Source organism: Barbatula barbatula (genome assembly GCF_947034865.1).
Source record: "Barbatula barbatula genome assembly, chromosome: 23".
Taxonomy (NCBI): Eukaryota; Metazoa; Chordata; class Actinopteri; order Cypriniformes; family Nemacheilidae; genus Barbatula; species Barbatula barbatula.
In genome coordinates, this window is record NC_136786.1 from 2,520,432 (window position 1) to 2,541,706 (window position 21,275).

Here is a 21,275-nt window from a genome sequence, read left to right on the forward strand (position 1 = left end):
GTGTGTATATGTGTGTGTTTGTGTGTGTGAGAGAGAGAGAGAGAGAGAGAGAGAGAGAGAGATGCCTGGTCTTTGTGTGGAGGGACTACAGGAGGGTGTCCGAATTCCAATCTAATCATGTTGGGATTACAGACGGGAGTATACTTACAAGGGCAGAGTGTGGGAAAAACTCTCCAACTCCCCCACCTCCCATTTTTTTGCTCACACACACACACACACACACACACTTTCAAACTTGGTTATATACTTTCTCTCACATGTGATTCACTTTCACAGAATCTTCGTCATCATTGTGGTTCCTTCCTACAGACATGTCTAAAGATGAACATCTGAAAACAGCAAGCAGGGGATCCAGAGAGAGTCGGAGAGAGATCATAAAATTATACATATTTCACCCTATATAACTTTAAAAGGTGTATAGAAATGAACTATTCCATAAAATCTATCCCTCAACTCCAAATATATATAGCATCTAAATGTTTCATTTGGGACAATTCTTTCCATTTATAGAACTGAAACTGAGCCAATAAAAAATAATATCTAGAAAAGGTTTGCAGTGTAAAATCTACCTGATTTCTGTTATTTCCATTGTAACTAATTTCAATTGCATACAGGAAGTATAAAAAGCATACACAACAATTTAAATAAAAATGACTAGATAAAAACAAAACGTTTTAAACCAAATATTGTGAACTAAATGCAAGCTGTCATTCATGAAATGTTCTGTGGACTGTATTCACTCAAGCATTATTTTGATAATCGAGTTAAGATCGCTCTCCGGTGAAATTCCTCTCTCACGCACCCCACATTCCATCACTATTGACCCCCCCCCCTCCACAGTCACCATCAGACTGTTCTCATGAATTACTGCTGCTCGCACGCCGCTCCAGTTCACACATACAGACACACTGCCAAAACACTTCCACCATCTAAACACAAAAAAACTCACATACAGATGCAGGTATGAAATCGTTCTGTTTGAGTTCTGCAAGATGATCAGAAGGAAAATATCAGAGCATTTCAAGTTTTAAGGACTGGTGACATCTAAATATTTAAGTTTTGTATATCTAAGAAAAAGATCAAATTTCCAATCGTGCCAGTTGAAAAAATTTATATAAAATGTGAAAGAGTACATGTAAAAGTGGATATAATAAATGTATGAAAAACAGAAAAACATTTCAAAGGTTTATGAAAGGTTCTTTTTCGGACAGTGTGGTTTTATATAAAACCTTTAACATTCACAGGATCTTTCTGTTGTGAAATGGTGGAAAAAAGGTTCTACAGACTATAAAAAATAAATAATTGGTTGTTTCAAGAACTTTTAATTGCAAGATTATTTGAGCATGCAAACATGTAAATATGTTTTTGTATTTATTCTTACGTTAACTTATTCAATTTGAGTTCAAATCTGAATTCTAGGTTTAGCGAAGGTAAAATAATGCTGAATAGACTGAAAAACTTTCTTTCATCTGCAATCCAAACTTTCAATCAGTCTCTTTTTCTCTTTGGTTTTACATTCTCATGATGTCAACGTGTCTTTGCGGCTGCCACCCAGTGTGAGCTGGCACACAGTCGGCCGGCCGGCCAACCCCCGAAAGCCCCTCACCAATTACCCGCTTTACCCGTGAGCCCCCTCCCCGCGCCTGCTCCTTTTCCCAGGGGTTCAGGGGCCACTGTACTCACTCCAGCCCGTTTCCCATACGCATAATCTGGAGTTTTTTCTGCCTCATGAAAGAGCCGCTCATACGCTCTCAGTCTGAAGCCCATTTCCCAAACACTCTCCTTTATCTGACAAACCCCACGGCTCTCTTTCTGTTTCTCTCTCTCTCTGCGGATAATCCGTGTTCTTTTTTCCCTCAATAACACGCTTCCCAGATTTTCCTGCAGCGTTTTAGGCTTTCATTTATTTTTTGTTTGGGAATGGGGTACACCGTCCCATTTGAGCTATCAGTCACACAGTTTGTCAGTGGAGAAGTTACAATCAGAAGTTTTGTTAGGAAGCAAAAACTTTTGCTTTAGTCTTTTTTTGTCAAATGTTTTTAAACTGTTTTCTGTTTGAAGTCCTTTCGAAGTTTGCATAAAAAACTAAAACAACTTTTTACTGTTGGTCATAATCAAATATTTATGGTATAGTTATTTTTTCTACAGCCAGTAAAAAGTTTATTTTAGAAACTGTTTGTAAGTGCCATTCTGGATCATTCTGAGTTAAGTATTAAAATGCGAAAGAAAAGTTTAAGAGATTAATTCTGGCAATTTGTTCATGTAAAAATCACTTGGTGTTGTCAACTTGCACGTTTTCATGAAAAGCAGGTGTGTGAACTGCATGCACTGTGATGAAATTACTCTAAACCGTCAGACAATTGCCGGCAGCTTTCAATCCTGCAGCCCATAAAATCGACATAAGTTATTCAAACATTCCACACATAGTTTCTCAGGAAGGAAGAGCAAACACAAACTCATACACAGACGCAGGCGCAGGTTGTGAAACGCAGCATCAGAATAAAGTGTTGTTGTGCCTTTCAATATTAAAATTAATGACCAGAACAAAAAATATCAAAAAAGTAACACTGCTTTCGGAATGAACATTTAAGAAAAATTGTCAATTATCTATCATACTGATAAAATCTAAGTGAGAAATGCATTTAAACATGCAAATGTCTGCCCTTATGTGTGTGTTTACGTATACAACCAAACATGATAACCATCTAAAAACTCCTAACGAACGCTGACAAAGATGTTTACACCCAAAGTGGCATTCATTAGTAAAACAGAGGCAAACATCTAGCCAGGTTGATCAAGTTTCGCCATACGTTTATTTATTCAACTTATTTGCATCTCACTTTTTACAATATTGACACCACAGGTTGTGTTAAAAGAAAACACTGTCAGCCTTAAGACATTTACATGATCCTACATGTTCTCTGTTTATTGGGTATCATCAGAATAAAATGTATTGTCTTATCATATTTTTGTTGTTTTTAAATCTTATAATTGTTTGGATTTGTAAAGGGGCGGGGCTTATGTACCACATTGCACTATATCTCATAATTGTTGTTTTTGATTGATGTATGCAGAGGGCGGCTGTTTGATCCAAGATGTCTGCGCAGAAGCATTATCTCCAGCTTGTACCTGCACAGAGATGTCACACTTGAGGATCACCTCCAGCCACACGATTTAACGAGGTTGAGGATTCACATACCTGCCCAGGTGGTTGTCCACATACTCCTTCAACTCAGACAACTGCTCCTCGGCAACAGTCGCCCTGGTGATGAGCTGGGCGCGTTCTTGCTCTTGAGCATCCTGTTGGAATTATACTGTTTTAATAAGGCTGTGATTTGGCTCAGTGGTTTTCAAACTTTTTCGTTGTAAGGCACCCTTTGTGTAGTGAGCATCACTTAGAAAAACTTAGGATTTGAATTCAAGCAAAACATATTCAGTTACACAATGCTGGAACATCAATTCTTTTGGTTCGTGGACTTATTTTTTTTACATTTGATTGCATAAAATTTATGATAAATTTCTATAATTCATAAAATTTAACAATTTAACACAAAATCTGTGCCCCCCTGTGTCACAAAATCTGTGGAGTCCCCCTGGATCAATCTTGGGGTCGCCCAGGGGTCCGCAACCCCCAGTATGAGAACCACTGATGTAGCTTGAACAGCTCTAGTCTGCATTCATTCCACTGTATAAAAACAGACACTCTGACATCTGCTAAATCCTTTTATCCCGGTTGTTAATTTCTGGTTGTTTTGTTTACCTGTGTGGTGTTTGTCATTTCTGTGAGCTGTTTTTTAATATCATTCCATGCCTCTTGGGTCAGTCCTGATCTACATGGTGAGAAACAGCACATGAATAATCCAGAAAATCAGCTAGTATGAAAGAAATGCTCCATTACTCACCTCTCAGACTCTGACAACACAGCCATCTGAAATACCAAACACATGATTCAAACCCACAGAACTAATCCATTACGTTACACACACACACACACACACACACACACCTGTTCTTGAGCCTGTCTGAGTTGGCTCTCCAGTCGAGCTTTGTCATCTCTCAGTCTCTGTAATTCTCTCTCTGTCTCTCCTCTCAGCTCTGAGCCCGCGGGACTGAAGTGGGCCTCTGGGGGTCCGGCATCTACAGCGCGACCCGGCAGTGCCAAGATCTGCTCACGTTGCTCCCTACAATACAAAGCCTCAACTTACCAGACCAATTCAAGACCTCTGTGTATGTGTGAGCAAAGTCTGTAATGCTTTTTGGGAAAATCTGGGACCGGATTCACCAAATGTTCTTAAAAAGAAAATTCTACTTAACTACCATATTTTTTCTTAAATTCTAATTTTAATTTCAATTCAATTTTATCTATATAGCGCTTTCCACAATGTGCATTTTCCAAAGCAGCTTTACAAGAGAAAATTTGAAAAACTGAAAAACACAAAAAAGGTAAAACACAGTATAGTGCATGTTGTTTATAAAACAAGCGAGATTATTCTAGTTAATCATATCTAATAAATGTAGTCTCCTGTTGGTTTATTTAGCATTTTTTGCATTAAGTGAATGCTTGGCTGAAAAGATGTGTCTTTAATATAGTTTTAATTCAAGAAAAAAGGAATGTTATGTTTTCCCGAAAAAAAATCTTAAAACAGTTCTTGAAATGTTTTGCAAGATTGATCTAAGGAAACAAATTAAGAACAATCCAAGTTCGTGAAACAAAAGCTGTCGTAAATATCATGTTAAAATTAAGACAGCCTCACGGTTGTCTTAAATCTCAAAAGGTAAGATGTTTAATACATGTATATGGTTGTTTCACATGTGATGTGTATTGTATTGGGCCAGAATCATAATTTTGAAGTTTCTTGTCATTAAGGAATATTACTATTGATATATTAATGATAAGGTCATGCTCCCTTGCTTTAGTTTTCATAATTAAAAACACCCTTTTTACATTCATTTTGGGACAAAGTGTGTCAAAATATTACACCATAGTAACACAAAAAAAGTATTAATAAGTATAATTTTTACACTTGCTAACTACGTTTGCTATATGACTAACATTTCAGCTTACATGCAATCATAAATGCCGTGTAACACATCACAAGTTAATATATATAGGCTTATTTTATTTTATTTTATAGATAAACATATGCATTTACCACACAAGCAAGCAAGTGTAATCATTGACAAAGTGTATCATTTTATTCTTACGATAAAAATTAAGATGTTCTTAAGGACATTTTTGAGAACTTTTTAAGAAATGTTTCAGAATCGAAAGTAATTTCACTTCAGCCTACGTAAAGATAAAAATGACAAGTAACCTGCAATTTTATATTTAAAACAGAGATGGCAAGAAACACTAAAACTACATCTAAACATGTTCAATACATAAATAAATCAATTGCAAATTAACAAAAACAGTTGATTATGAAATAATGGTTATAGATTTTATTGCTTACACTTAAACTCTCAACAGAAAGTGCAAAGTGCCTTTTTTGTATGCTACTTTCTTTCTTTATCTTAACAACAAATCAAAAAACTTTAATATCAGTGAGATGTTGGACTGTCCTTTGTTGTTTGATGAACATTATAAACAGAGATCATTATTATGCTGCTGCCCCTTTAAGAGCAACAGATTTTCTTGCGAGTATGTGATAAGGATATACGGATCTAATACTGTGACACATGCGTTTTGTTTACTTCATGACAACTTTACAATGATCCTTTGCTAATACGTCATTTTGAGTTTGTGTCCGTTTCAGAGTAAGAAGACCTTAAGAGCCCTGGTATATGTCATCATGGAATCACCTGTAAGCGATGAGCAGTCTTTGATACGTGTTGCTTAGACCCTGTATGCGTTTACGAGATATTCGGACCGCTCTGGTGAGCTGTTCCTCTCTGGAGCGATATGATGCTTTCATCTCCTCCAGCATTGACTCAACAAACCCCTTCAACTTGTTTCCTGTATTGCCAACATCTAGTGCGGTCACACACTCCTACAGCGAAAGATCAAAACACTGTGTTGTTCTCAAGAGGCTATTTCATTAGATTTCTGTGATGATGTTTTGTGTATATTGTCTGTTATGTGTGCACATACTGTGACGTCCTGTATGTAGCGTGCGAGTCGAGCTCTGTATTCTTGGTTGAGTGCCTTCAGATGGTTCTGTACTTTAGAGAGCTCAGCCTCGGATTCCTTCAGCTGGTGTTGAGAAATCATCAATGTCTGAATAAAGACAGACACAATACAGCGACCTGACATATACTGTTTGTGTGTGTGGACTTGGTTTTATTTGATAGTGGGGACCTAAACCTGAATGCACACCAGCTCATGGGGACCCGTGTCACTGTGGGGACCAAAATTGAGGTCCTTACGGGCACAAAAGCTTATAAATTGTACAGAAAAATAATTTTGAAAATCTAAAAATGCTAAATGTTTTCTACAATCTTTCGGTCTAGGGATTGGGTTAGGGCATAAAATATACAGTTTGTACAGTATACAAATGATTACGCCTTTGGACTGTCCCCACGGAGATAATAAACTAATAAACATACATGTGTGTGTGGGTGTGTGTGTGTGTGTGTGCTCACTGCAGATTGCTCGGTGAGTTTGAGTCGAGTATATTGAATGGCTTTTTTATTTTCCTGCTGCTCCTTTCCCAAAGCAACACTGAAAAACAAAACAAAGAACACACATAAACATTTCAGCTTAACTCACCACTCATACCACGTGACAACTGACAATTCAGAAACAATTCAGATCTCCTATCATAAAAACAAAAGCTTCCACGCCCAGTCACACACATTAAATTCAACATAGCAGATTTAAGATCAAATTCGTATTAACTCCTGAATGTACCAATAGCCCTTGTAACTTTATATTTATATTTCACGAAATTAAGTTACAGGTGGTCAGTCAGGACAAAGTGCCATTTACACATACATTCAGGATTTGCTCCTTCATACTTATGTGATTTATTTGCTTCATACATTCCTCCTCAACCTCCCCGCTCTGCAGATCTGCATCTCCTTAAACAGCACTCTTGCAGATTAAAAACCATGTGAAAGAGCTGCGGGCCGTAGGTTGTGCAATGCACTTCCTTTCATCATAAGGAATGCTCCCACTTTAGGTAGTTTTAAGAAACCGTTAAAGACAGCGTTTTAACTTTGCTAGGTTTCACTCATTTATTATTTATGATAATTTGTAGTATTATTGTTGTCCTTCTTGATGTTTTGTTGTTATATTTCTTAATAATGGATCTATTTACTTGTTGTAGCACTTTGGGTGCAAGAAAAGCACATTATAATTAAAATGCATTATTATTATTATTCATTATTACACCCGTGACAAGCATCACAAACACATCTCCAGGTACCACATCCGCGTTATAGGAATATTTTTTCATTACTTCGTAAAGCACAAAAAATGGCACAATGTTCCAAATATACTGCAAATGGCGAGACATAAACTATCAATGGCAAGTGCAAACTGGGCCTGTATGTTTGAATGTGTCTCACACTTTATCCTCTAGTTGTCGTTGTGGCTCTTCGTAACTTTTCTTGAGCTTCTCAAGCTCGTCTTTCATGATGTTGGGCACGTCCTGCTTAAAACACATCCAGCAATAGCACCACAAAATCACACAAATGACATATTTCATTACTACACAGACACACACTTTCATTACACAAACAAAAGCAAATAAGTAAAAACTAAGTTTATACTAATCATTCTTACATTTCTCATCAGTGGGTCCCTGTTCTGTTCAAACTCCTCTGGCTGTCAAAACAACACCAAAAACATGCATTTAAATAACTCTTTTAAGGCATTTGTGTATGTTATATCATATAAAGAATTCAATCCTTTAGATCTTTTATGTAATCAATATTATATAAAATCTTTAGGGTTCAATTAAAAAACAAGATCTGTATAATAAAAAAATCCAATAGAATTATAGAAATATTATATATAAATAATATAATGTAACATTAAAGGAGGGACCCAAGTAGTATTCATATATGTGATCTTTTTTCTATATATTGAAATGAAATCAATTTCCTAGCAACTTCCCGCAACATCATTGTATCGTTGACTTTTGCACAGTCAAGTATCACATATGCTGTGTTCAGACCAAACTTACGCGAAAGACATCATGCGACATGGTGTGTCTTCACTAGTCCGGAAATATATGGCAAACCGATGGTGTTACGATTACGCTATGGGATTAAATGTGTTTAATACCAAACACCGTATTTGACGGGTTTTAAACAGTATTTGCGCAACTTGCGCGGAAGAGGAGATTGACATTTCAGCATTTAATGCATATATAAAGATTTTCAGGAATAAGAGCTCTTTTTCCACAACAAACTAACATTATATTCTAAATTTCTTCCTTTCTTCCTAAATTCCTTCACATCACAATACAACACAGCACAAGTCAATGCCAAATGCCTTTCAATTTACCTCTGTGAAGAAACTGACGCTATACCATGTGTGGAACTGATTTTCAGCTGAGCATTTAGATATAAGTGATTTTGCTTTACAAAGCATACAAAAAAATAATAAAATGATGACCATGCTGCCTTGAGTGTTTATGCATGTCCTCTACGTTATTTTGTGGAGTCTGCTTTATTAACATTTGCATTTACATTTAGTCATTTAGCAGACGCTTTAATCCAAAGCGATTTACAAATGAGGTGAACAATGGAAGCAAATGGAACAACATAAGGACAACAAAAAGCAGAGGTGCAATAAAACAGGTCTCATATAGCCTATCAGAAAAGGTACTAAATCATTCTTCAGCTCATTATTTTTCACTGCTGCTTGCTCCTTGCTGGTGGAATGATCTTCCAAATACAGTACGGTCAACCACGTCTCTCACACTTCATTCAAGAAACAACTTAAAACATACTGTATTTTTTGTAAATAACTGGTAAAAGTTGACTTCTCTATACAAAAAATATTTGACACATAAAATCTGTGTATTCTAGGCGCTACAGGTGGCTTTTCGCAAGTTTTTTACGGCGTTTTGAATCGCAACGCATTGGGATGTAAACGCATTTAATCTATAGCGTAATTGTGACACCATCGGCTTTCCATACAAACAGTAGGTGTCAATGAGCTCTTTGCACGAATTTCAAAGAGCTCAAAAGTTTGTGCCTCCTGATTCGCGGCATTCGCATCGCATGTTGCGAGTTCACGTCTAATTTACTTGTGCAGATCGCTTAATGTGGCTTTCACTGTGCTGGCCGCTGGGTTCAGCGTAGTTCTGTGCTGGGCAAAGCAAAGTAGGCGGAGATTACAAAACTGGAGTTCTATACATTTTCTATAGAAAAAGAGCTTTTTATAAAAGTTTTTTTTCCGTTGATAAGTATCTTTATACAAACACAAGCCTTTTCATTAAGAATCTAAGAATATAATGTATGTTTGTTCTGGTTATAGCTTGTTTGATTAATTTATTAATGCAAATGCCACACCTTATAATATCCAGTTACTGTGGCTGCATAAATTGTCTTTTTTTTGTTTCTTTTGGACTCCGCTGTGTTCCGTTGTCCTTTGATTTGAGGCTCTGTATTTTTCATAAAAATTTTTAATAAAGGAAACACTTCTTTGTAATTGCACGTTGTTCCGCATTAAATAAATAATAAAAAAATATATTTCCTTTTAAAACTGCTGTCTTAGTCCTTTAAACACATTATAAAACAATAACCCCAAAATTGCGCCTTGGGTTCAGTGAATGAACGGCGCCTGGTAGGTCACAAAAGGGTACCAGTTGCCTTTTCGCAAAAAATTTTTTGCGCCGCAAACACTGTTTAAAACGCTGTCAAATAAGCCGTTCGTTTATAAACGCGTTTAATCTATAGCTTAATTGTGACCCCATCGGCTTGCCATACAAACAGTCTGTGTCAATGAGCTCTTGAACCAGTGAATTTCTGGTTTGAGTTGAATGCACAGCCGCTGGGTTCAGCTTAGCACTTTGTTTTGCTCTGCGCTGGCCAGAGCAAAGTAGGAGGAGTTCTATACATTTTCTATAGCAAAAGAGCTTTATTTTAAAGAAGAGGAGGTCCTACCTACAACAAGCTACCTGACTTAAAATACACCTGACATGCCAACTTGAATTGACATATGTCTCCACGACACAACATTTCTCCCGATGTCCCTATTCAAGCGCAAATTTGTGTTTTGAAGTTCAGAAAATGACGACACACACACAGTAGCTGTTCATTCAAAAGTTGAACTATTTTGACCTTTGACCACGGTGTGTGCGCAAGCTCGACAGCGGGGCACTCCTCTGCGTCGGCGCTTTGGTTGACGCAGCAACAAACTGCCCTTTTCCGCATTCTATACTGTATGAAAGACACATCATTTGCGTTTGGTGTGAACCCAGCATTAGAACATAAAAATCATATTGTTTTGTTTTCTCAAGGCTATGATCGATGTCGCCTGGATAAAACGAATTTATGATTCACATAAATACTTGAATTTTATATTTTTTAGAGGACTTATTCTGATTCACATCAGAATAACATAGGTATATGAAGGTACACATCTTGCCCAAGGACAGGTGTGATAAGAACAGGGGTGAAGTTAAATCTCTTACTCTGATTCTGTTCTGGGACGCCCTGCTGATGAGTGCTCGAACCTTCTCCACCTCTAGCATGTGTCTGTGTGTTCTCTCTCTCTCCTGCAGGAGGGTGTCTTGCGTGTGAGCGAGGGCGAGCAGCTCTTCGCTGAGCTCTTCAGAGTGTGCATGCTCTCTTTCATAAGCGGCGCTCAACGACCGAAAGTTGCTCTTTTGTACCACAAGCTCTTCAGCCAGGTCACGCTCATTTCTCTCCATCACTTCTAAACGTGCTGATGTCGCTGACACTTCCCGTCCGACATTATCTCGCTCCATCTGAAGAGATGATATTGTGCCCTCCAGAGACAAAACCTAGGAGAGAGCATTACATTTATACACAAATATATACGGTATTCATAGATGTATTTATCGATGAGATGTACCATGTTTTTTAGCTCAAAGATCTCCGCTTCATACTGCTCTCTCATTTTATTGGATTCAATCCGCACATCCACCAGATCTTTTGAGATCTGAAACACAAAAAAATATGTTTGAAGTTAGAGTAATGGCGTAATTCTTTTTACATTTGAGCTATACAGTTTATCTGCTGGAATTCAAACCCTTGACCTCTGCACTCTGAGCCAGGACACACAGCAGTGCATGTCGGTTCCTACCTTTAGTTTTTCTTCTTCACACTGGACCAGTTTGACAGACAGATCGCTCTTTGAAGCAGCCTGCTGACCAAGTTTGTTTTGGACCGAGCCGAGCTTCCTGAACAACTCTTCATTTCGGTCACGCAGCTGAGCCTGTATCAGCAACAACATACAGTATATCAAGATAATATACCACTACTGTGCACTTTAGTTTTATACAGGCTTTTCTCTGAAACACTACATAATAAATTGACAAATAATAGAAACATAGTTTATATAGATTTAAATATAAGCATATACAAAATATTGTCAAATTGTAAGAGTATTTGTATTTGACATACATATTGATCTGTTAAAGGTCCAATCAGTGAAATCTAGCGGCAAGGTTTGCAAATTCGCAACCAACCGCTCACTCCATCCCTCCCCCTCCCATTGGAAACACTACTACGGTTTACAGAACATGGCAAATTACATGCAAAGGGACCCGTGGCGCATGTACATAGCTCATTCTTATGTAATAAAACATAACGCTTCATTGTGTAAGCTCTTTGTACACCCCTGAAGACATAGTTTTGTATATTATACTGCATTTCTGTCAAAAGATCCTTCAAAAAATTCCACACTGGACCTTTAAGGGGTGATTTCAACCAAAAATAAAAATTCTGTCATAATTTACCTGTCCTCATATCACTCCTTTGTGACTTTTTTTCTGCAGAACACAAAACAAGATATTTTAAAGAACGCATCGACGTCCATCGGATGAACACAAAACCACTGAGACGTTTCTCAAAATATCTTATTTTGTGCTCTACTGAAGAAAGAGTCTTGAAGCACATCACGGGTAATAAATGATAAAAGAATTTTTTTGTGACGGGTGAACTAAACCTCGAAGCATGAAACATTTCTTAGAATATGATAAAATGTCTTACGTTCTCATCCGTTAACGTGCGAATTTGCTCATGCAGTTGGTTTATTGAGTTAGATTCAGTCACAGAGTCCATCATCGTGCAGGAAAAGAGTCAGTGTACAGTCTGGTTTCTATAAACACAAGTCGCCATGGGTCACCGTATCTTAGTCCCCATGACCTGAATAACACGAACAATAACTCATGTTAAACAAATACAATATTATTGTGAAGTGTTACCAAAATGAAAGATATGGAGCACCGGCGGTATACAGACAGTGTTGCAGCATTAAAATAAATGTTCAAATGGCATTTTAAAATACTGGATGTTTCAAATAATGTTATATAGTTTGTTTAAGCAGATGTAGTTATCAATCAATATTCACAACATAATAACACTTACATGTACTTGGATGTGAAAAAAATGTGTTAACTGAAACTTGTTTTATATACACATAAGAAGCATTACAACAATACACAGTCTCATCTGATATGACACCCAGCTAGCCAAAATACGTGTGACTGTTCCGTAACGTCAACTTAATCTTGTGACCAAATTTACGTTGTGGGGACGTATGCGTCCGGAAAAGTGAAATTCCTGGCTGGATTCGTCGCCACGACGTAACCTCGTGATCTAATCTGTCGGCCGTGGTCACGTTACGACAACGCAATGGATTAAAAAATATTTTACAAAAAAAATTGGGAACCAGTAAGTAATTTTTATATTTGACTTAATATTCTTTTGGGGCAAATGCAGTACAACTTACTTAAATTTAACTTGTCCTTATTTGCCCATAACTGTTTTAGAGACTTTTTAAATAATAACGCAGACTCAGAGTTGGAATACTTTTCATTTATATAGATAAAAAACATATTAACAGCTGCATATCAAATCTCAAACAATTCCAACGTGTTTAAAAACATTAAAATGAACAATTAATTAAAATGTTACCAATTAACTTTATATTGCAGTTTATTTAAAACATAGCATACAGCATGCTTTACGACGGATAGCCAAAATAATTACAGAAGCATAAATATTACAAAAATGTGTACGTTTATTCATTGAGTAGTAATACACTCACTTAAAGGATTATTAGGAACACCTGTTCAATTTCTCATTAATGCAATTATCTAATCAACCAATCACATGGCAATTGCTTCAATGCATTTAGGGGTGTGGTCCTGGTCAAGACAATCTCCTGAACTCCAAACTGAATGGGAAAGAAAGGGGATTTAAGCAATTTAGAGCGTGGCATGGTTGTTGGTGCAAGACGGGCCATGTCACAAAGCTTGAATCAATTCAAATTGGTTTCTTGAACATGACAATGAGTTCACTGTACTAAAATGGCCCCCACAGTCACCAGATCTCAACCCAATAGAGCATCTTTGGGATGTGGTGGAACAGGAGCTTTGTGCCCTGGATGTGCATCCCACAAATCTACATCAACTGCAAGATGCTATCCTATCAATATGGGCCAACATTTCTAAAGAATGCTTTCAGCACCTTGTTGAATCAATGCCATGTAGAATTAAAGCAGTTCTGAAGGCGAAAGGGGGTCAAACACAGTATTAGTATTGTGTTCCTAATAATCCTTTAGGTGAGTGTAGATCCTGAAGAAGAGTTGTTGCTTGGCAGAAACAACAAAAACATAATTCGTCACGACTGTCGGCTCGGCTGTGTGTGTTTTGGAAACAGTATTGGTGAATTGGATCAGCAAACCAGTTTGGTAAACGTGAGATATATCAAAGAGCTCTTGAGAAAGCTAAAAAAACGTTTGTCCTTCATAATGGACATGGGTTGTAAATCCAGAGCAAATAATGTTTAGTTTGTCGGCACTTCCAAGTTAAATGTTAAACAGCCCCCTGGTCCATCTAAATAAAACTGTGCAAGTTACACCGAATAAACTGTATTTAACATGTAAACTCTTTTGACTCAATTCATATATCCAATGGTTTAAAATTAACAGATATATATTTCAGTACATTTTAGCCGTTTTTGGACGGACGGTTTAATTTAATGCGCATGCGCGATGACCATCAGAAGCAAATAACAATTATTTAAAATAATTACAGTTATCCGAATTACAAAAACGCTAAGGTCGTTCTGCCTAGAAGAACATGAGAGCAAAAATAAAGGTGGTGCTGAAGATGACTGTTATCGGTTTGTGACTCAAATTGTTTTTGGCGCGAAACGGGTCCAGACAGTGAAAGTATCGATCGAACCGAGTCAGAGTTCAGGGGGGACTCAAACGGCAACGATTATCGAACCATCACATACGAGAAAAACGTGTAAAGCTATGTGGTCGCTATGATTTATCGCAAGCTACCTGAGTGAAAAACGTCAACGTACATAAAATCGACACCATCTGACAATTGTGAACAATTCGTCATCAACAGGTGAGATTATGTACAAATTTTTTATTAAAATGCGTACAAAGAAAATCATACAAATATAGCAGAACAGGTCTGGTTATTAAATAATTGTACAAACAGACACGATTCATGGTCCCTGTAGACTCTTTATAAGGCCGCACACACATTACATACATAATAAGTGCATTTTGTGCATTCACACACAAACTGCTGTACTTAAGGCAAAAGTTGCTTCACCAGTCACACAACTGTCCTATTACACTGCTTCTCCAAAAATCTGGTATTCCCTTAGTGAATATGGCACACTTTACAAAAGTGGGTAAGCAAAGCGAGAATCAGGCCGTTATTGATTAATGTTCTCATCTTCCTCCACCTCATCATCATCTTCACCAGCGTGTTTATTTGTGGTGTCTCCGTAGGGCAGACGGATTCCAGCGGCGTTCTGTAGGGCTTGCAGGCTGCTTTGACTCACATATAAACTGAGATTTATATTGGGACGTGCTGATCGGAGATCCTCCAGTTTACTCCATGCCTGATACACATACAAAAACACAATATTAAGAGTTATGTGATGGAAATTGAAGTTCAACATGAAACTGTGTTCACAACCCATTTCACATGAAGTAATGTGTAGTCTGACATTCTTCTTGTTCACTGCATGAACACACCAGTTGGAAGTTGCCGTGTTGGCAGTAGTGTTCCACTAAGAAGCCATACACGTCACCCACACGTACTGCAGGGTCCAGATCTTTCTCTTCCAGCAGAGACTCGCATCCACGCACTGCTTCCCCTGGATCCTCCTTATACATTCTACACACGTGCACAAACATGAACACAGGTGTTGACAGAATTTGATCAAAGGTGGGGAAAGATGAAGAGACACACAATGAGGTTTCATAAGTACCTCTGTGCCTGAATGAATCTCTTGATAAGGTCGAGTCTGTGTGTCAGTACAAGAATCCTGGCATCAGTCTCATCTCCACTGCGACCCTTTACTTTTGACAAACACTTACAGGCTTCAGTCAGAGCTCCGTACGCCTTCTCGTAATTCTGATAATCATCGATTTCAACCTGTGCATTCACACAAAAAGTCATTGTGGCATTTCCATTAAGATCATATGGAACGCTGGAGATACAGCAATTCTATATTGTGTTTGGTCTCTTATTATTTGTGAAATTATTTCTGAGTACCTCAGAACAGGCCTCATAGAAGCCGGCGAGCAGGTCAAGGGCACGTCCTTTGGTGTAGAAGCCAATAATGTTCTTCATGATCTCCGCATCATTCCTCCAGTCCAGAGACTGCAGGTAGTTTGCCGCCATGACGTATATTTCCTTCTGTCTGGAAACACCTGCAAAAAATATGATTTTCTCTGTGTCGCCCGATTTCAACAGCGCTCGCATCGCCTGTCAAAGTGAAACAAGAAAGAAAAAAGGCTTTGGGTGAAAATTGGTCTTAGTGATATACACTGCAAAGACGCGGATTTTGATAACATGAAAAGCCGAGAATTCCATTCAAAGAGTATAGACACCAACAGGTGAAACTCAATAGAATGTTCCAATGCAACACTCGCGCCATTTTGGGTTGAAAGCGACTCGGCAGTCCAATAGGTTTTTTCTGTCGCGATGGCAATATCAGCTGCTTTAAAAAAAAAATTGAAGCTGAAAACCAACATGACTGATGGCAATTCATGATGACAAAACCTTTGCTCCCTAGAAACCATGTGAATTATCATGTATTAGCATTATTAACACTTTATTAATACCAACAAATTAAGGACATGCATCAGACAAATTGGCACTGCTGAACAGTGAATAGTAGGTAGGTTAACAAACTGTAAATATTACATTCTTTTATATCAATAATATTTATGTTTATAATATAAAACAGTAAAAGAGAGATTTTTCTTCATTGCTTTTTTCCCCTAAATTTAAGCGGTCACACCATAGGACACATTTTTTTATGCAATAACGAAATTATAATAATTATAAATTTATATATTTTTTTTTTATAAATAAACAAATTATTTTGTAATTAAAAATAAAAGATCACTAGATAAAATCTGAAATTGATAACAAAATGATTTGCATTGCGTGGAAATCTTTGAATTTTTTTCTTTGTGCACTTCAAAAACTTTTCATCACGAAACTACAAATATTAATCACTCTTTTCAGGTTTAAAACTTTTGCTTGCCCGGTGTTGTGCCGAACGTAGTGGGCGTGATCATATTGATCATACTTCAATCGGGAATGACCAATAGAAAAAGCCCTTACATATTGGTGGGTGGAGACCTGCCACTGAGATACAGCTTCACTCGCAAAAAAATTCAACTCGCAACCAAAAGTTTTAAACCCGCAAAAAGACAATCTTTGTAAATATTTCTAGTTTCGTGATGAAAAGTTTGTGAAGTCCACAAAGAAAAAAAATTCAAAGATTTGCACGCAATGCAAATAATTTTGTTATCAATTTCAATTTTTTTTGCAATCTTGTATTTTTTTAATTGTAAAATAATTTGTTTAACTCTCAAACACAGAATTTTGATTGCATAAAAAAGACACAAAAACTCCATACAAATTTGCATATATTCATCTGTCAAATAACCACATTTTTATGAAATTTTTATGAAATTTTAATGAGAACAATTAGAATTGGGTTTCTATTGTTTTTCCAGCAGAAGTGCATCCTTGCTAAAAAAACACAGAAATTCTATTTGCTTTTTGCCATTAAAAGTTTTACAAAATTCCCTTTTCTAGTGTGTTTTTGTATTATTCCAATAGCATTTAACATTATTACCATTAAATCCAATAATTTCTTTAGCATGGTTTTATGCATGCAATTGAAATACTCAATAAAGTAGGCTAAATGGTTGGATTCGACAGCTGACAACATAAAACATATACATTGGGTAAAATAAGTATTGAACACATCACCATTTTTCTCATCCAAATAATCCATACATTCAAAGGAAACAAAACAAATAAATTCACAAATTAAGAAATGTATAATAAAATGGAATGAGATAGGGAAAACATATTGAACACATGAAGAACGGGAGGTGCAAAAGGACATGGAAAGCCAAGACATCATCTGAAATCTATCAGTTATTAGAAAACTATTCTGCCCCTTGTCAATGGACGTTAAAATCAGGTGGTTCAGCCCCAACTGATGGCATATAAAAGGGTGTCTCTCATTACCAAAGTGTCATCTCATAATGGGTAAAAGCAAAGAGCTCGCTCAAGACCTTCGCAACCTTATTGTTACGAACATACTGATGGCATTGGTTATAGAAGGATTTCTAAACTTCTGAATGTTCCAGTGAGCACTGTTGGGGCCATAATCTGGAAGTGGAAAGAACATAATTTCACCAACCATAACCAACCACAACCAGGACCTCGCAAGATTTCTGACAGAGGAGTAAAAAGAATAATCAAAAGAGTGCCATGAGCCATGGACCACTTGTGGAGAACTTCAGAAAGACCTGGAATTAACAGATACAATTGTTTCAAAGACAACAATAAGTAACACAACATATATTTACTGGGAAAAATGGTGACATGTTTAATATTTATTTTACCCACTGTATAAGACAATAAAATATTTACTGTAGGTGTCATAACATTTACTGATGACTTCATTTGAGAATTTTCTGTTGTGCTATTTTGCAGCAGGCATTTTCATCCCAAAAGCCGCTAATGCTACCGAAGTGCCATCTACTGGCTGTTTCAAAAAGCACCAGACATTTGCCTCTTGAAGTCTATTCTCTTTTTTTTCATCTATTCCAGTCTCTGATTCTAGAACTAGCCTTCAAACCTTGGTTTTGTTTCCAGCCTGTGTGTATTTTTTCGTCGCTAGATGGTAGTTGCCCTGGCGCATACAACAGTCGGCGATCTTCTCCAACAATTCTTTTCGTCCAGACTCAGACAGATGGACAGAGTCTCGCGGCACCGTCAGACTTTCAGCCAGATCTTCTGTGATGGTCAAACTCTGGTCCAGACACAACTGTAGCGCCTCATTGTACTACAAACACAAATGCACAACACAAACATTTTTACTAACTTAACTTATTCCTCACTGCAGTGTAAGTGTTTAGTTTGTGATTACTGTATATTAAAGTGAATGATTGAGACAGTTTGACAGTGTGGGTTATGTCTTTCTTCACCTTTTTGGCGGTCACCAGTAACTCCACGGCTTTCTGGTACTGAGCGTGTTTAATGAAGAAATCAGAGCAGCGTGTGAGTAAAGCAGGATCACTTCTATCATTCAGATCCTCTGCGATCAGCTGTAAAGCTCCAAACTGCTCTGTGGCAAAAGCCAGTTCCAAAGCCTTCGACACATGACCTGCCTAAATATACAAGACAGATGGCAGAGAGACGTTTACATTTATGCAATCGATTGATGCTTTTATCCAAATCAACCTACAGCGCTTGCCGCTTTCAATGTATGTGGATGGCAGGGTTATTATAGTAAACTAAAGCTATTCAAACATTTCTGTTCATTGAAATAAAATAAAATTCGGGCTTAAATATAATTTGGAAAAACTTCCATTAAATGAACATTGAAAATGTGACTTAATTTATTTCCCTTAATTCCTAAGGAACTAAAAACAGAAATAAACTAAATTAAACTTTAATAGCAAAATAAAGTCTATAAAGACAAGACAATCCTTAGAGGAAAAAAAGCCTTAACATAAGCTGTCAGCTTCACCGTGTGGTAAAGTTTATCACTGCATGTATCAAATCCAGAACCTCTGAGCATCAAGAGCATGTTTGTAGGTTTAACTGTGTGTGCGCGCATACAGGTGTGTATTATACCTTATGATAAAGCATAACAGCTCTGTCCATGTGTGTTCCTTTCTCTTCGTAGTACATTGCCGTGTCCATCATATCCTCTGGATTACTGAGCAACGCCAGATTCATGAGCTGCTCGTCCAAGTTATTCTCTTTACACAGTCGGATGGCATTGTTATAGGCCTGCGCTCGTGTGTAAAAGTGCACCGATTGGCTGATTTCGTCCTGTCCCTCATACTGCCGTGCAACATGATAGGATGCTGCTCTATTGCCAGTCTCATTGGCTATCACACTCGCCTGTCAAATGTACAGCAAAACATCAAATATAATCATAATTTATTTCTTTAGTAAATTAAAAGAAATGAAATACTAAAAGATGTTAATTTAATTTACCTTTTGAATGTTCCCTAGATAACAGTGAACACGCACTTGAGACAGGTAGTCCTGAGCGAGGTCGTAGTAATGCAGTGCTGCCTCCATGTCTGATTGGCTCTCCAGATAATGTCCCCACCACTTATACAAATCTCTGACCAATCACAACCCAGACAACACAGGCGTGAGAATATCAGCCAATCAGAGAGCAGGGGCTTTAATCACGAATCAGTGGATGCGTTCAAACTCACTTGTCTTTCATTTTATTGATGTAGACCTCCAACGAAACATTATCATCCATTAACATCCTTGGAACTTCGAATCGGTGTGTGTCGGACTTCTCATAACTACAAATGAGAGAATAAACGGACCACAATTTTGTTTTAAACCATATTTCATTAATTACAAATATTTTGCATTCAGATTTTTATGTCCACTTACTACTGTAGTGAGAGACTCTTGTCTCCAGTGGCTTCCAGGTGTTTTGCATAGCTGTAGTAAGTCGTGCGGAGGTGGATGCGGTCGTGGGTCTCTGCCGCTTCGATCGCCTGCTGCCATTGGCCGGCCGCTTGATAGAACTTATTCAGCAAATCAAACCTGCCACATGACTTATACAAGTGTTCTGCATCCTCCTGCCGCGAGAAAGATGCTGTGATAAATCTGAATGTTTAGTTCTTTTATTGTTAGTGAGTGAATGAGAGAGAGCGGCTCCATGCGCTAGTTTTACTTAGATAACTTGTGTTTGTGCTTGTGAACTTTAAACACAATGTAAAACATTCTTCAGATGTGGCACATGTAACGTCCGTTATGTGACGTCCCGGATTGAAGGGTATTTACAAATAAACACAAATACAGATTTACATATACATGTAGGAACTAATGTGGGGCTTTTATACATTGGATGGAATCCAATGACTTTTTATGTTTTCCTTCGGATATTGTTCACTGACAAATAACGTGCAATAAGTTTTTTATAGCACTGTGATATTTTGTATGTGCGTGTCTCACCAGCATGCCCAGTTGTGTAGCCAGCACTGCGACCTGTGCATCCACCTCTGGCTCTTTCTCTGCATCTCTGAGAGCTCGAGCGGCCCGAGCGTTCCCCATGTTCCCCAGACACACACGGGCCACGTCCAGCCGACGACTCTTCACACACATCCGTGCCATGTTCTCCCATACTGCCTCGCTGGACACGCCAACATATAAACATAAGATGAATTCAATATCAAAGACACACACAACATTTTATGAACAACATGAAAACAAAGCTGCTAACTGCGATCAAAAAGTGTCCAACTACGTTCTTAATGTGGAACAGAAACAAGCTATTATTTTACACCCAAGGAACAGAAATGAAAGATACGATCTCTATGATTTCTAGACATCCATGAGATTAAATTGAGAGCCAAGATCACATTCACCCTAAACAATTGTCAACAATTCTCTTCAAATACAAAAAAAAAACAGTGAATGTGTTGTTTAAATGTGCAGCTGCAGTCGGTGCATCAGAAGAGAATAACTTCAGCTATGTGTGGAATGACCCAACGTCATCCAACACTTTCTCCCACATTCTCTCCATCCCACTCACTCGACCTTTCATGCCCTGCCTCCTTTTTCATCCTCTCCCATCTGGTC

General features: G+C 37.6%; 2 protein-coding genes across 3 annotated transcripts in view; both read right to left on the reverse strand.

Moving 5' to 3' along the window:
* Nucleotides 1-2,888: 2,888 nt before the first annotated feature.
* On the reverse strand, nucleotides 2,889-12,207 carry ccdc78 (coiled-coil domain containing 78; the record flags this gene model as incomplete). The annotated part of the gene is made up of 14 exons (XM_079487966.1): nucleotides 2,889-3,129; nucleotides 3,200-3,300; nucleotides 3,761-3,830; nucleotides 3,903-3,928; nucleotides 4,007-4,181; nucleotides 5,803-5,990; nucleotides 6,092-6,217; nucleotides 6,583-6,661; nucleotides 7,510-7,595; nucleotides 7,727-7,768; nucleotides 10,590-10,922; nucleotides 10,994-11,080; nucleotides 11,225-11,356; nucleotides 12,133-12,207. The coding sequence occupies 14 exons, from the start codon at nucleotides 12,205-12,207 to the stop codon at nucleotides 3,036-3,038; spliced, it is 1,614 nt and encodes a 537-aa protein (XP_079344092.1). The 3' UTR covers nucleotides 2,889-3,035.
* A 2,304-nt stretch (nucleotides 12,208-14,511) lies between these two features.
* The window catches only part of ift140 (intraflagellar transport 140 homolog (Chlamydomonas)), a 29,253-nt gene continuing 22,489 nt past the window's right edge, over nucleotides 14,512-21,275 (reverse strand). The window contains exons 19-29 of one of the 2 annotated variants that reach the window (XM_079487771.1): nucleotides 20,649-20,826; nucleotides 20,082-20,272; nucleotides 19,892-19,987; nucleotides 19,662-19,794; nucleotides 19,293-19,565; nucleotides 18,641-18,823; nucleotides 18,292-18,498; nucleotides 15,675-15,887; nucleotides 15,388-15,554; nucleotides 15,152-15,293; nucleotides 14,512-15,015 (exon numbers count right to left, since the gene is read on the reverse strand). In XM_079487771.1, coding sequence (XP_079343897.1) covers nucleotides 14,827-15,015; nucleotides 15,152-15,293; nucleotides 15,388-15,554; nucleotides 15,675-15,887; nucleotides 18,292-18,498; nucleotides 18,641-18,823; nucleotides 19,293-19,565; nucleotides 19,662-19,794; nucleotides 19,892-19,987; nucleotides 20,082-20,272; nucleotides 20,649-20,826 — 1,972 coding nt within the window. In that variant the 3' untranslated portion in view covers nucleotides 14,512-14,826. The remainder of the gene's footprint in view (nucleotides 15,016-15,151; nucleotides 15,294-15,387; nucleotides 15,555-15,674; nucleotides 15,888-18,291; nucleotides 18,499-18,640; nucleotides 18,824-19,292; nucleotides 19,566-19,661; nucleotides 19,795-19,891; nucleotides 19,988-20,081; nucleotides 20,273-20,648; nucleotides 20,827-21,275) is intronic. The other variant, XM_079487770.1, reaches the window with a different exon arrangement.